The 15,622-nt window shown below is 38.3% G+C and overlaps 1 protein-coding gene across 1 annotated transcript in view; it reads right to left on the reverse strand.

Annotated features, from left to right (window-relative positions):
• Positions 1-2,389: 2,389 nt before the first annotated feature.
• ENPP1 (ectonucleotide pyrophosphatase/phosphodiesterase 1) overlaps positions 2,390-15,622 on the reverse strand; it is a 53,220-nt gene continuing 39,987 nt past the window's right edge. Inside the window, exons 16-25 of the mRNA XM_071436507.1 lie at positions 14,751-14,820; positions 12,699-12,786; positions 11,693-11,868; positions 11,151-11,202; positions 8,590-8,744; positions 7,143-7,278; positions 6,265-6,345; positions 5,687-5,819; positions 4,899-5,055; positions 2,390-4,067 (exon numbers count right to left, since the gene is read on the reverse strand). Of these exons, the coding sequence (XP_071292608.1) occupies positions 3,900-4,067; positions 4,899-5,055; positions 5,687-5,819; positions 6,265-6,345; positions 7,143-7,278; positions 8,590-8,744; positions 11,151-11,202; positions 11,693-11,868; positions 12,699-12,786; positions 14,751-14,820 (1,216 nt within the window). The 3' untranslated portion in view covers positions 2,390-3,899. The remainder of the gene's footprint in view (positions 4,068-4,898; positions 5,056-5,686; positions 5,820-6,264; positions 6,346-7,142; positions 7,279-8,589; positions 8,745-11,150; positions 11,203-11,692; positions 11,869-12,698; positions 12,787-14,750; positions 14,821-15,622) is intronic.

Genomic DNA, 15,622 nt, shown 5'->3' on the forward strand with positions numbered 1-15,622 from the left:
GCAGACATACCACACATGGTACACAAGCCACCTCAGCATGGTGCTCCAACACCTCCCAGACATCGCCGCAAGGTATGCGAGGGTAAGTAGGAGATGTTGCTGCTGCTGGCAAACAAACACAAATATTTGGAAACTTGTATTTTAATAAGTTGCTGGACTCTTACTGACTCTGCCCCTGAACTCCTCAGAAGAGCAAAAACAGTTTACCACAGCCCAGCAGTAAAAGTGCTGAATATAGAGCTCACCATGAGCCCTGGGCTGGTTTCCCAAGCTCATTAGTGGTGCTGATGTGGGCACAGAGTGTTACAGCAGCTGCCCTGTGACCCTGCAGCACTAGAAGTTCCTCATGGTGCTCTTATTCCTGAGGGTCCACTCTGGAATGGTACATTGGGCAACTCCTTCTGGCACAGGAACCTCCTCAGCAACAAGCTTGGGCTTTGCAGCAGACTTTGAAAAAAGGGAGGTGAGAAATTAGATCTTTGCCTCTTAGATTAGCATCCTAACCACAGAGTCACAGATTGAGGCTTTCTTTTATATTTCTTTCTGACTTCTGATCCCCATGAATCTCATTTTCCTGGAAAAGTGGGTGCCCTCCCATGCAGCAGATGGGTAGCTCCTTCCAACTTGCTGAGTATGGTTTATAACCTTGTATTTAAAGGGATAATTTTGTACTTTGAATCTACTCAGTCTAAGGAAAGGCAGGAGCCCAGGCCACCCACTCACCGGATGACACAGGGCAGCCTCTGGCAGGTGCTTTTAGCAGACAGCTGTTGTGCACTAGGCTGGACACAGTGGTTTAGTGTATTTGGGAAGCGTTGAGAAGAGATTTACAAGAACAGTTCTGTCTGAAATACAGACAGTTAGATATTGGTTTATTTTCTTTAAACATGGTAGATCCTGAGGTTAACAACAGCAAGAAACTCCAACATATTAGTCAAGCAAATTACCTCTCAGTTACTGACAGTAGCAACCAGTGATACAAGTCTGTACCACCTAAAAATCTCTCAAGGCACAACTCTACTTGTCTTGTGACACGTTTCACTTCTTGGCACATCCAGACCCATGAGCTGAAGTCTGCTCTTCCTCTGCCTTTTTCACTTGAAAGAAGGCCACACTACACAGCAAAGAAGCAGTTACATTGAGTAACACTGACACCCATGTCACCTTTCAGCTTTATCTACTGAAAATGCCTAGTGGAATGCTGTCATGGTTTAGGAATGGTATTCCCCAATTTAGTGTTCCCCCTGAAACACTCCAAACCACATGCCACTCGCTCATTCCCCGATCCCCTCTCCCCTCATCCTTGCAGCAGGATGGAGAGGAGAATTAGATTGCAGGTTGAGATAAGAACAATTTGCTGATGAGATAAACAACAAGATAAGTAAACAAACAGTAACAACAACAATATTAGTAACAGACTGCAGAAGACAGGCGAGTGATTCCACAGGTGAGTGCTCCCCACCACCAGACAGCCGGAACGAACCCAACCTCCCTCCCACCCCCTGTGTATGGTGTGAGGTGCTATAGAATAACCTCACAGTCCTGGTCATGCCTCTCCTGGCTACTGCAAAAATTAACCCTGTCCTGGATGGAACCAGGACAAGCTCTGACACCATACACCAGCTGAAACAGAAAAAGTTTTACATCCAGGCAAATGAAGCTGTAAAGTTTTTCTGAACAGAGTTTGCTGGCGACTGTAGGATGCTCCTTGGGTCCCATCAGGCTTCAAAAGGACAACCTAGTTTCTGTCATCCTGGGGTAGGACTAGCCCCAGGACACCAGGACTAGCACCAGCATTTATTCGTATGCTCTGACAACACCATTACAAATGTCTTTAAAAATCAAAGAAGAAATTAAATAAGCAGAAATATTTACACTTAACATTAAATGAGAATAACTCTCTTCATTGTCAATTTGACTTGTCAATTTCTGGCAAAGGCACATTCCAAACCTCACTTAGCTCCTGCCCTGTCTTGATGACCATAATAGCTTTCACAACTGCTCTCCATTCCAAAATCAAAGGTCAAACCAGAAGTCACATGCTTGAAGACACACTGGTTCCATTTTTATCCAGGAGCTAGGCTGGCCCTGCCTCTGAATGGAAACTGGCATCACCTTAAGGTGTCAACATATCTATTTGTATTCAGGAGACAGTACCAGTTGTAAAAAACAACAACAAAAACACCTTAATACCTTGACCATCTTTCTTCCTACCTTCCTCTCCTAATAATAAATGTAACTAATGTTACAGATGGAGAAATTATCTTCAATTTATGGAGCAAAGAATGAAGCAACTCCCATTCCCTCTGCCCCCCGAAAAAAGTGAAATTGTGCTCTATAACTGCACCAGTTGGTAGCATTTGGTACAGAAAGGGTCACAAGCAGCATAGTACTTCTGATGGGTTTATTGGTCACAGGCAACATTACAAAGCAGTTACACTGAATAATGCTGTCACAGTTCTATGGTAATGTGAGGTTGCTACAACACATTTAGATTTCACACAGTGAAACTACTTGAGAAAAAAAAAAAATTCATGCTTGTAACATAAGATCAAGAAAATACGCTTGGTTAAAAGAAAAAATGGTCCCAGAACTTCAGCCCACTCAAACTGAAGTTAATGGAAAAGCTTCCTCTGACTTCAGCAGGCTCTGAATCCAGCCTTCAACATGTCCTGGCCAAGCTATAAGGTCAAATGCCTCTCTGCTCAGTTACAGGCTCTTAATTCTTCTGACATACTTGTGCGTGATGTATTTTCTCCTTTTTAAATGAGAAGACCATAAATGTGAAATTGGCCATGCTGAATGTTATACATAACAGAGCCAATTTTGGGTCATCCGCTTTAGAGAGTGGGAGAATTACAAAGGTGATAATACGTGTACTGGAAAAGGAGGGAGTTCCTACATGCCTGAGTGCCTGTAGCAGCTGTTTTGTGTAGCCTGAAAGCTTCCAAGAAAGGTCATTACATGCTTCTTCAAAATTTGCATCTCTGACAGCATCTGCATTCAAAAATGGGATTTCAAAACCACAGCTGACAAAAACATGTACTAAACAGAGAAACACATCTTTACTTCAATAATGCAAAATTTTTCATCAAATCTAAGTTTAGCTTGAAGTAAGATAATTACTTTTGGGAGCTCAAACATATTCCTGATGTAAATTCTTCTCATTTTAAGGTGACTTGATGCATCCTACATCCACCTGTTCCAAGGATGCATGTACAACACGTGAACTGTGCATCCAATTCTCTGTCAGTGTTGGAGCCATCAGAGGGCAGCAACATGCTGAGGCTTCCCAGCCCACGGAACTCCTGTAGCCAGGCATCTCTTCCACGTGGGGGAAGGTTTAATTACTGGTCCTGCTGACCCCAGTATAGCTTCTTACACCACAACGCTGCATTGTTTTATGACACCCAAAGCTCAGAGTGCAATTCACACTTCAAGGAAAACTGGAGTGAGAAGAGTGTTGTTGTTTAGATTTCAATGGTCACCAAGACTGTAGTTCTTTCCCAGAATGGTATTTGCTAATTGCCTGCATTTTGAAAGTAGAATGCTGATCATAAACTATGCTTTATAAAATTCTCCCTCTCCAGTGCATATCAAAGATAACATTTGTGTTCGTGTCTATGACTATGATGACCAAATGATCTTAGCATGATAATGGACATGGTTCCACCACATCCAAGTGGGAATGACAGGCGCTGCCATCCTGTGTCACAAGCATAGTCCATCAGGAGTCCCTGAGATACAAATATGGCACCCACTCTCCTCTCTACTGGCAATTTGGTCAAGAGTTCTCAATAAAAGTTCCAGCTTATTTTTTAAAAAAAGGTTTTGGTAATTAAAAAAATGTCTATTTACAAATCAGTTGTGACATGAATAAAAACATTCCATAGGAAAAATCAGACTGTCTCAAAAGTTGGCAAATATGTTTTTAACTGTAAAATGTCAGATATTGGCTGTTTTCCGTCTTGATAGAAGCTGAGCCCAGTAATTAATTCTATATCTCTGATCCGAGCTGTATGAAACTTCATTCTCTCTTCAACCCACATGGACTCAGACTTGCCATCCTATTGGGACACAGGAGGAAAAAAAAAAAAGGGGCTGTAAAACTTCTTTTTTTCTCCTGAGATGCATTTAATCTACTAAAAAAAGACATTTTGATGTTTTATAAAGGCAGAAATCAATAACTGTTGGCAAGCATCTAACAAACAGAGCAGGCAAGGATTATACATAGTTAGAAGCTTGTCTGAATTTAGTTCTTGCTGTTCCCACCTCAAGTATACAAAACCTGTAGCTGCACCAGTTGGTGATAATGGGGAATGACAATTTATCTACCATCAGTATGATAAAAATATTCTGAGAACTGTGTCTGGCTCTAATTCCTTGCTGCAGGATTGGTCTACACACTTTCCACACTTTTTTTCTGGCGTATATGGAGTGTAGTTATGTGTGTTCTCACCACAATGCCAAGGTACCTGAACTAGAAGCAACCAGTGCTCTTCAGAAACATCTGTGTTTTCTCCTTCTGGGAATGCATTTGGCCTTAGCACTGACCTTTTATTCTGGGTGACTCCTCTTAGAAGCTCTTAATCCTTCTCAGCTCTAGACTGAATAGCTGCATTACAGAAGTCTCTGTAGGTATCACATTCATGCTCTCTGCATACTCTGACCCCACTTTGCTAGCTCTAAGCTTTGTTCTTTGAACAGATCTATTTTCCCATTTGATGATATTCACAGACTTTGACATAATTCTGTTTGCAAAAATATTGTCTTCTCTCTCAAGATGGGCATGTAGACTGTACCATTTTCAAAGGCTTTAACCAGTTAATTACTGATATCCAACAAAACAAACTCCAGCCTGACTTCAGAAGTTTATGAGGGCCAAACAGACTACTTACTGCACAGCTTTCACTGTTGTCTTCTCTGTGAGGTACAATGAAAGACAAGGCATCTAGAGAACCTTCACACTCCAGAGGAGTTTCAGAAGTATTTTTACAGCTAGTCAGCACAATGAAGAAGTGAGTTGGAACTAGAACTTCTGAATTAACACGGTATCTGAAATACAAAAGATCTCTCTGTAAATCCACCAAATCATACTTGCACAAAGATCAAATTGCAACATTCAGCTATATTCAATTTTATCAATTCACCTATTTTGTCCAAGGAAAACTTAGGTCTGGAAGGAAAATTCCAAACCACTATTTTTGAAAATCAAGTTTGGCTTTTAGACTAAATAACAAGTTTGATGAGGTATAACAAATTGATTTGCCATAAAAATGTGTAAAACTCCAGAGGTGATGAAGAGTTCAGCCCAAGTCCAGGAACCTCTCTGCCTGCTATCTTGAGCCAATTTTGCTAATTGGTGTAACCCACAACTTGTAGTAGAACACTGCCAGCTCAAGGAGTATCAACCATGCCAGCAGGGATAAGCCCTTCCTTGCCTTGTCCTCTCCTAGGGGCAATGGCAGTGTCCTAAGTTTTCAGGCTGGTAGACATCATTCCACACACAACAGCTTCTCTTAAACTCTACCTTTAGTTTTAGGATGACACATTTTGAAGGTGCATTTATCTCTTCAGGCTTGTTACTTCTTTCTGAACTTTTGCGTGTCTTTCTGAAGAAGGATAATTACTAACAGACCAGTATTGGAGGAAAGAAACAAAGAATTCGAATGTGAAAGGTTCTCACCTTTTCAACTTTTCTGGGGTATCATAGAGCCCATCAGAGTCATAATCAAACACTGGACCACTGACTACATTGACACCATTCCTGGCTGCAGCATATTCAGGCAGGAGGTGTTGATGAAAGTAGTTCCATAACACTGAAACACAGTAATGGAATCAGGAAACAATCTTCACAATAGAAGCTGCTAATACAACTCTGCAGAGTATTCAGTGGAGTATAGACAGACATGATGAGCTAGGAAAACAAATTCTACAGGTGCTTGCTGTTGTTAAAAGTTGTATATAAGTGGCAGCAGCATCCACTGCACCATGTCCTGACATATCTAATCTATATAATATTTTAAATTACAATTAAGAATTGAACAGTACTCCATTACAAAACAGGATATCTCCTATTTTCCAGGAGAAGTACCACAGTTATCCTTCTTTTTCACCAGGAATATGTTTATTTTCTCTCAGCCAACCATCTCATGTTCCCTCTCTCCCAGGAACCAGGGGTCATATACATGGTTTAGAAGCCAGCACAACACCAGCAGTCTTCTATTCAACTATGGACATAAAATAGGCATACAAATAAAATACCTTTAAATTCAGGATACATTGGCACAATGTTGCTGGTAAGCAAGGCATCGTAGTGAGGTTTCTTTGCATCTGTCATAAAATCTGAAACAAAAAAAGGTCAATTAATTTCACGGATTTTTTACTTTAAACTTGCATTTTCATGCTTTTAGTGATCAGTGTATTAACATTGAGATGGAGCTGACCTAACTTCATTTTCCAAAACTGGTGTGGGTGTAAGTGTTGACTTTCAGTACCTTCCAGACTCCACCTAAAATAAATAAATTTAGTAGCAGCAGCAATTACACTTGTCAGATATACAGTTGGCAAATTTCATGAGATTTAAAAATATCAGGACAGGCTTCTGAATTGTGGCAAGAGAAATAAAATTCATGAATGTCAGGCCAACTTTCCCTGACTGCAGAATCTAGGCTTAAATGTAGGATTCTGTTGAAACTTTGCAAACTATGTTTGATGTGGATGTTTAAATAACCTGCTACTTGGTATTCAATGAGTAGAGTAAATAAAATACTTCCATATCAGGTCAGCAACAGTTCACAAACAATTTATCCATGTATACAGAGTGAATTTGCATTTTACCAGCTTGCTGGACTTTACTCAATGTCTACATGTCCTTCCCAGTTTCTTCTGTGAGATGCCACTTTAGAAGCATGATAAGTGCTTCAAAACTTCAGGGAAGTACTAAGTGACCTTGGACAACCCACCAACTGCTGAAGCATCTAAAGTGTTTTCCTTTCTCCTATGCTGAAGTGAACTTCAACAATTCAGCAACTACTGCTTTAATTCTGATTAGGTATCAAGAACACCCACAAAAAACTACACCTGCTACATTACAAACCATGTACATCAGACATGCTTTACAATGAAGACAAAGTACTTACTTGGAGGAGCAAGAAATCCGTAAGTTAGGCGAGGATGATTGTCGTAAAACAAACAGGTCTGGTTATGATTCTGTGAAATACGAACATCTTTATGTAAACAGTTGGAGGCAGCTCCTGTAGAAGAAATCCATTTGTCCTATTGAACAAGAAGAAAGTATCGTTGTGAAAGCTTACAATAAGTATCATTGTGAAAGCTCACAACTTACAATAATTCTCTTGGTATGAGGGACTGCAGAATTCTAAATATTTGGCTGCAGCTGCCTTTAAGAGTGTGAAGGACTTAATTAAGATGCAAGAATTGTTCCTCTTATACCAGTGGAAAACAAGCCCTCCCATCACTTCATATACCTTAGAAATGAACAGAACTGCAGCATTTTATTCAATTATTACATCTTCTAAAAGATAATCTAGAGGCCCTCATTTAAGACAACCTGATTTACTGACAGATAGACAGCCTCACATAATTGACAGATAGATGTGTGGGCCACTTGTTAAAGTAACTTGTTGCTTCATGCCACTACCCTCAAAATATTTAGGATCAAATAAATTTTCCCAAAGTTTAGCTAAATTTAATTATAAGTCATTATCTAAAACCTATGATTCCCAGATAATAATTTAAAATTATTCTCTACTATCCTAATTCCTTTTAAGCATGATCTGGCTTCTAAATTTTCTGTGAATGGGAAAGGCCAAATTGAAAAATCTTTCATTCATCAGATCAGTGCTCTACTCTGAATAGGTATATCTTAAGCATAGGGTTCAGGACCACAAAGACCAGCTTTATTTTCACTGATCTCTTTTTTTCCCCAATCAGGATTATATTCTGAGAAAAGGATCATATCAGGGCATGAACGGTTCAAGATGGTCCTGAGATTACTTTTTTAAAAGGATCCTGCCACATTACAAACAGCTTTAAGAATATGAAACCCACATTGAGGCCAGTTTTAAGGACAGCACTGCTGTAGCACTGCTGTAGACTGCTATAGCAGAACTATGCTACCAGTGCATTCTCCTATATAGGTTTCTATACCAATGGCAATGGACTCCTCACTTCCTGATGGATCTGCTCAATCTGGGGGCAAAACTGTTTCATTCTGAGAAATGGAATAGTCAAAGCCAATCCTTATTGACATAGCCAACCTCACACAAATTTCCACTTTATATCTTATGTGGTTCAGCTTAGTTCCCTGGGAGATAATATCACAGACGCATTTCAACTGGAAAAAGACCTCTAAGATAATTGAGTCCAGTCATTGACTCACCATCGCCTTGTCAACTAGACTATGGCACTAAGTGCCAAACCCAGTCCTTTCCTGAACACCTCTGCAGATGGTGAATCCACCACCATGGTGACTCTTATCATGAGCAGATATAAGAAGATTTCAGGAATAACTGACACTCTAGATTTTTACTTTTCAAGGCTGCTTCTAATCTTTCTTATACTTACATCTCTGCCAACAGTGTACGTGCTCCACAGAGCCATCCTGTAGTCCCTGCTGTACCCGCTCACGTAGCGGTATTGGTAAAGGAGGCAGTAATTATGTTTTTTCTGCAGAACTCTGGGCCGTCCGTAGGGTAAATTAAGTTTCTCTGTCTTCTTAACTGCAACAAAAATGGTGCTTATTGCTTTTCAATTAATACTAGTTGTTAAATACCCTCCTCTTTTATACACCTAAGGCTGGCTTAATTTTCAATTGCCAAGCAAACAGAAGTCACAGAAATGGGACAAAAAATTTTCATTATTATAATCAAAGGCATAGTTTCTATACTAAACAATAATGAAGTGATGAAGCCAGTAAAAATTATTTAAACCTGTACTACAAAACATGTGCAAATGTAGCTTATGTACAAATTAAGCTTCTATTTGAACCAAAACCTTTTGCTGTTAAAAACAGAAGATAAATTCAAGTCACAAGGTTAAAGTCTTTGCTGATTTTATGTTTCAATTTAAAAACGTGGAATCTGCTTTTATGTAAACAGTTAGATGGGAGAGAAACCAATTCTGGTGATTTGAAATTATTATTTCAGTAGATACCACATTGTTGTATGTAAAAATGCATTTAAATGACTAGGAAATACAGAGGTCTAAGTAAACAATACAGTGACATATTGGATTGGATTTTCACCTTTGCAAGGGCTCACTATTTGCCTTTGAAAATTCAAGTATTTTCAATCATTACATGACTAAAATTATAAAGACGGTGTCAAAGTATATCATCCATTAAATAGGTCCTCACCATCCACAAATAATTATGCAGTTTTAAGGCAAGTGTATTACATGGGAAAAGAAATTGAGCAATAATGTGCAGGGTTTTTTCCACAGTACCAAAAAATGTGAAGATTATGACAGTTACTTCTCCACCCACAAGGGAAAAACAATTCATATTTTTTTCATTAAAGTAAAAATGCAGTTATAATTTTTTGTCCTTACAAACTGTCAAGTTGCAACAATCATGAGAGAACATGCAAACTGAAGTAACTAATAAACTCTATACAGTCTTAAGGCACTTCTAGGCTGTTTACTAGAATTCTTTCATCTGTGAAATGCTTTAATATCTGATTAGTTCTTAATCAATACAATTCATAATGAAATTATCACTGTTAAAACAGGGCTATACCAGGTCTCACTGATAATTCAAGACAAAATCCTACTGCTTCAAAAATGTAGGTTTAGAGCCTTAAGTTCCTATTTCTACAAAAGAAAACTGAAATATGTTATTGTGTCTGGCCTTGTCAAGTTTCTTCAAAGCCAGGTAAACAAAGTCCTCAGAGATACTCAGAGTCTGTTTCAGCAAAACCCCTGGCACACTTTGGAGAAAACACATTGTACCATTATAACTGGATTTTATTTTGCTGCTCTCATGAGTGTTACAATACTGAAAGACTTACTTTAAAAGGGTTCTGGGACATGTTTTAAAATTATGACCTGTCATTAGTGGAAAAGATTCAAGAAAGCTCTATCCACTCTTTGTTTCAGGACAAACTACACAAATCAACAGAAGCCTTGAATTAGCTCTGGATAAGCAGCAAATACTGGACCCTGCCAGTAAGTGGCATTTATGTCCAGTTCTCAACAATAGTGAGCTATAGTGTGGTGTTGCCAAATATAGAAAATAGATTTCATGAACACACACACACACACAAGGCAAGGTCTCTATCAGCCTATTTCTGGCAGCCTAATACTCTTGATATCATCTATCAAGGCATTAGCACCTGGGACTAGGTTCCATTTTGAGTTACAGTTTTCATTATTTATGTGCTGTTTTACCTGTTTCTGTTACTTGTTTCAAAATAGTTTATTTTGTTTTATGACTCATGAGCACACCTACAGCCTTGCAAACTGCAGCTTAAACATGGCACGTGTATGTCCAATGAATGGAAATAAAGCATAAGTAAGAGAAGTAACAACTCAAGACCACATAACAAACATGTAAAATACTCCTTATGCGTCATTAAAAGTATGCTGCCATTACAGGTATCATTATTTGCATTGATTTGCTATCAGGTAACAACACTTTTGTTTCCCATTCTGGAATGCTCATACAACACTTTTGCTTCCCATTCTGGAATGCTCATTACTTCAGTACTAGAGAAGTCATAAGTAACAGATAACACATATGCCATAAAGACACACATGTAAGGATACACATTTACCTGAGAACAAATGGTTCAGGAGGACTGTATTCAAAAACATGAGAATCATAGAATGGTACGGGCTGTAAGAGACCAAAAAGACCATCTAGTTTCAACCACCCGGTCAAGACCAGGGAAATCTTCCTCTAGACCAGGTTGTTCAAAGCCCCATCCAACCTAGCCTTTAACACTTCCAGGGGTGAGGCATCCACAAATTCTCCAGGCAGGGCTATAGTTCCAGCAAGTATTTCAAAGAATTTTCACATCATTTACTTGAGAGTTGCTCAGAAGTTTAAAAACATAAAATGTTTTATGACTAACAAGTTTTTGTTGTTGTTAGCTTTTTAATTTTATATTATTATTTGAAATTCTTACCTTCTGTATCAGTAAGATTTAAACGCTGATGAAAATCCCTTATTGGCAAGCCCTATAATTACAAAGGAAAAGCAGTGAGATTCTACAAAGCACATTATGAATTGGTACCACCCTTAAATGTAACTTCTGCCTTGCAAGTTATACATACACAGAACACACGTACTGGAGAGGAACTACAGGGAATTTCCAGTAACAAATTGGTTTTGCCACAAGCAAATCTACAGGCTTGAAAATCACAGTCCAAACATAATATTCACAGAACAGAAATTTCAGCATAATTAAGTGAGGCAAGCAAAAACTGAATGCTTTCCCCATCAAGCTTCTGTGGGTTTTTCCAGGCTCTTCAGAGATTAATGTGACTTAACATAAGCAATCTGCAAAAAATTAATACACAAATACAGGATAGCACTCATTAACCCCAAGCAAGAGTTGATTTTGAAACCAATAGTAAGGGACTGTAAAACTATCTGGAGAATGCAAAGTTTCAGTCTTTAAATACAACAGACTTCTGCCTCCACAACTTTAACCATTTTAGTGCTTACCCCTGTCCTGCAGGAGCAGCCAAGGCTCACTGAAAAGGCTCTTTCTCCCACCACAGAGCATTCAGAAGGATGACTGGTTTCTTTGGGATGGTGCGGGGTGTAAACAGGGTGCTTTAATAGATGGTTTAGGCGTCCATGAGTTCCATTGTTTGGGGCTGGCTTCACACCAAGCAAATCTATGAAAGAATTCAAGTGATATTAACAGGAGGAGAAAGATTGTAATACACAGCTGATTATATTGTGCTTACCAGTATGGATGAGTCAAAGCTTCACGGCTTACTGCTTATAACACCCAAGAAGAAAAGCAATGTAACCTCTTTAAAAGGGGCCACACACATTCTTAGCTAGTGTTCAGGATGGTACTAGTCTTCTTGCAATGTTGAGCAAGTCGCTTGAATACAGCCACCAATCTCAAGCATTTGCAGTACTCTTAAGTATTTTCTGGATCAAACTCTTTGGTATACTTTTCTTCTCCCAGAAGCAGTATAGTTTCAAACCAGACAGGGAAGTAGGCAGGAAATAATGGAAAACAGGTGAGGACCTCAAGGGGAAAAAATGAACAGAAAGTGGTAGATCTAGTGACAGACTTTTGGAGAAACCATGAAATACAGAATGAAGAATGGAGACAGGAATAAGGAGTCACAGTAACATTGTGTTTGAAAGAGGAAGGAAAGGAGGTTTCTGTTCATGATGATAGAGACATTCTGAAGTAGCTATTTTTAGTAGTGGTCAAGCTCTGGTGCTCAAGTGAGCACCAGCTCTGGAAAAGCCAGAGGAATACACAGTGGGAATAGACAAGGTAGCCAGACCAGTAGATCCTAAACTGCTGTTAGTCATTTAGAGATGGCCCTTTCTCAGAAAAACAAACAGCTGATTTGTGAAAATAGCAGCAACTCTTAAGGATGAGTTTCTGAGGACACTTAGCAATCTGTTATTAGAAGATTTACAATGCCCAAAAGATATTATACTTTACTGAACAAAACTGACGCCCATCCTTTGTACTTACCACACATTAAATTGTATACTTCAATGTTTTCAAATGGATCAACTTGAGTACCAAACTTGAATCCTGGTCCAAAACCAATAAAGATAGCCTAGGATTTACAGAGAAAAGTATAGTGGAATTCTGTTTAAGACAAATTGAAATGAAAATTATCTTTATATTCAGAGGGCATTTTCTTCCAACAACTTAATCTTGGAATCTTAAGCTTTTTACCAACACAGTATATATCAAGTCAAAAGCATGTGTTTTTCTTTTTTGAAAAAAGTAGATGTACAAGAATAATTTTTAAAAATAGTAGAAGAGTACTAGGAAACCCAATTCTATCTCATTGTTGCCTTTGGCCATTTATGATGTCCCTTGCTCTTCTCTGCTTTTGAAGAAATTAAAAGGTATTTTCTTAAATGCTTTAAAAGAGTTAATGGAAATGTTGATCCAAAGTAACCATCACATATCACATCCTGTAAACAATTTGGAAGCTTTTAACATGGGGCTCTAAAAACATCTGTTGGTAGCAATGCTTTAAGTGGTTCAAGCAATGGTAGGATCGTAGGCTTCCATGCCTGGTTTGCAGCTGTTCCTTCTTGCACCACTTCCCAAGCTGTACTGGACCTGATCCAGGAATGCTGCCAGCTCAAAAACCTTTCCTTTTTTTTTTCCTGCTGGCTCTTTTCCTTCTGGCTTAATTCCCCAACCTACTTTACACTGCAGCCACACAAATGTTACACCAGCATACTGCAGGGTTTGCAGCATGAACAAAGAGGAAAGGGCAACAAATGCTTAAGCTCAACTGCTGCCAAAAACATTGTTTTAAAACTTGTCCTCAGTTATTCAGCTTATTTTTAATGAAGATAAACAGATTGCACACATCTGTGGTATCAAGATACCAAATGAGTGATGGATGTTTTACACTGTATAGCACATCCCTGGACAAGATCTCCAAGCTCTTTGTGAACAATGCAATTGTCTCAGATTTCATAGCTGTGTGGCAAAAACAGAGGCTAAAACTCAACTCTTAAGTCCTTTCTTTGAGATCAAAGCATAACACAGGCATTATTTTGCAACTGTTGATACTAGAATCTGCAGGCTATTAATGTACTCAACCAGCCTAATTTGAACCAGATGAGGCAGGGACACGCTACCTCCTTTCTGTTGTTTTTGGTTACAGAGTATGAAATACTGTTATGCTGCTATAATGGTAGCTACAAAAAGGATAAATTATATCTGGTTTAGGACTTGTTAGGGGTGCTATGAACTGACAATCCCAAGTGTGGCAAAAAAGTTTGAATAGAGTCAGTCTACTGAAAAAAATTTACACAGTCAAAATGCATCAGAGAGAGATGGAGTACATATGGCATCACGTGGCTTGCTGATTGCAACCCATTACTAGAAACACTATCAGCAGGTTTTCCATAGTCAAATCAGGGAAGAAATATAAAGGGTAAATCGATGCGTAGGAAGGGTAAATTGATGCAAGATTAAGACTTTTTTAAAAACAGTTTGGTGCCAACATTACATAACTCTACAACACATGAAAAAAAAAAGGCTTTTATGAAAGAAAATGATTGAAAACAAGTTTCATGAGAAGACCTACAAAGTCCATGTAATACATGGATTTGTCTTTTAAAAGTGTTTACACATATTCACTGTAATAGTTCCCAGTACCTCACAATGGTTTGTGGATTTTAATCCTGAAAACAGCATTTTGAAATCAAGAATATTGGCTTTCGTTTTATTGATAGCAGAAACTAAAGCAGAGGATAGGTTAAGTGACTTTCCCAAATTAGATGAAACTGAGGATCAGATTTCATGTTTTCCTATGATCTCTTCCCATTTCTCATTAAAGAGAAGTTCAAGACTCTCCTTATTTTTATGGGTTATCTAGCACATGACAGTATCAGTCCTATAAATGTTTTATTTCTTGAACTGCAGATGGAATAATATCACAGATCTTAAATCATTTAAACAAACCAACAAACGAACCTCAACACCCAGCAAACACAGCATTTGGAAACAGAGGGAACTAAAAATAAGAGCTAACATAAGTTTAAACCTTACCTGCATATTGGGGAAGCGATTGTCTGAGCCATGGAATCCACCTTTGCAGCTTTTAATCTCAAGTGGTTTTCTATTAAAAATACACAGTTTATATAACTCACAAATCACATCAGCATAAAGTACATTCAGTGATGACATATTTATTTCTCTGTTAAAAGATATTTAGGATTATCCATAGAGAATGAGAAGCCTTTAGTGCTTGGGAAGAGAGTACCTTTAAAATCAGAATAGTAATTTTCTCTGCAAATGTTATCCCTTTGGAATTTTCATGTGTCTATCAGAGTCATTTAAAGTCAAAGCACATGACATATGAAAAAAAAATTTCATTTCAGGCTAACAGATTTTCATTTCACTGCCACTTGAGTAACAACTTTACAGTACTTTAAGTATATTCTCAATATTTTTATAATAAAAACAGTAATCTAATTTAGACCATTCAGATGAGAATCTTACAGTCTAATAAAAACAAACATCCAACCTGTTCTAGGTCCATACACACTATGTAAACACGCAGTTCTATCAACCCAAACCTGATTTGCACAACTTGCACATATCTATAGTGTTACACAAAAAGATTTATTGAAGAGGTGCACTGAAAAATTCTTCCATGATGAAAGCCCTGAAGTATAACTGTGGTGCTCAAAATTAATACCATTACAACAGATACCACTGTTCTTGTAAATTCTTTAATCGAAACACGTAAAGTAATGGAGTCAGTAAGTTCAATGACAAGACTGATTTAACCTAGAAATTATTTACATGCTCAGCTTTCATTAACTCACTTTGGAAATTCCAACAGCATAGCAAGATGTGCTCAAGCATCTGAGAGTGAGGACTTTAGTTTCTAACCTGCCACTACCTCCATACCCAGC

This window comes from Agelaius tricolor, unplaced genomic scaffold (genome assembly GCF_023055355.1).
Source record: "Agelaius tricolor isolate 1412-34295 unplaced genomic scaffold, bAgeTri1.0.p SCAF_1, whole genome shotgun sequence".
NCBI classification, from domain to species: Eukaryota; Metazoa; Chordata; class Aves; order Passeriformes; family Icteridae; genus Agelaius; species Agelaius tricolor.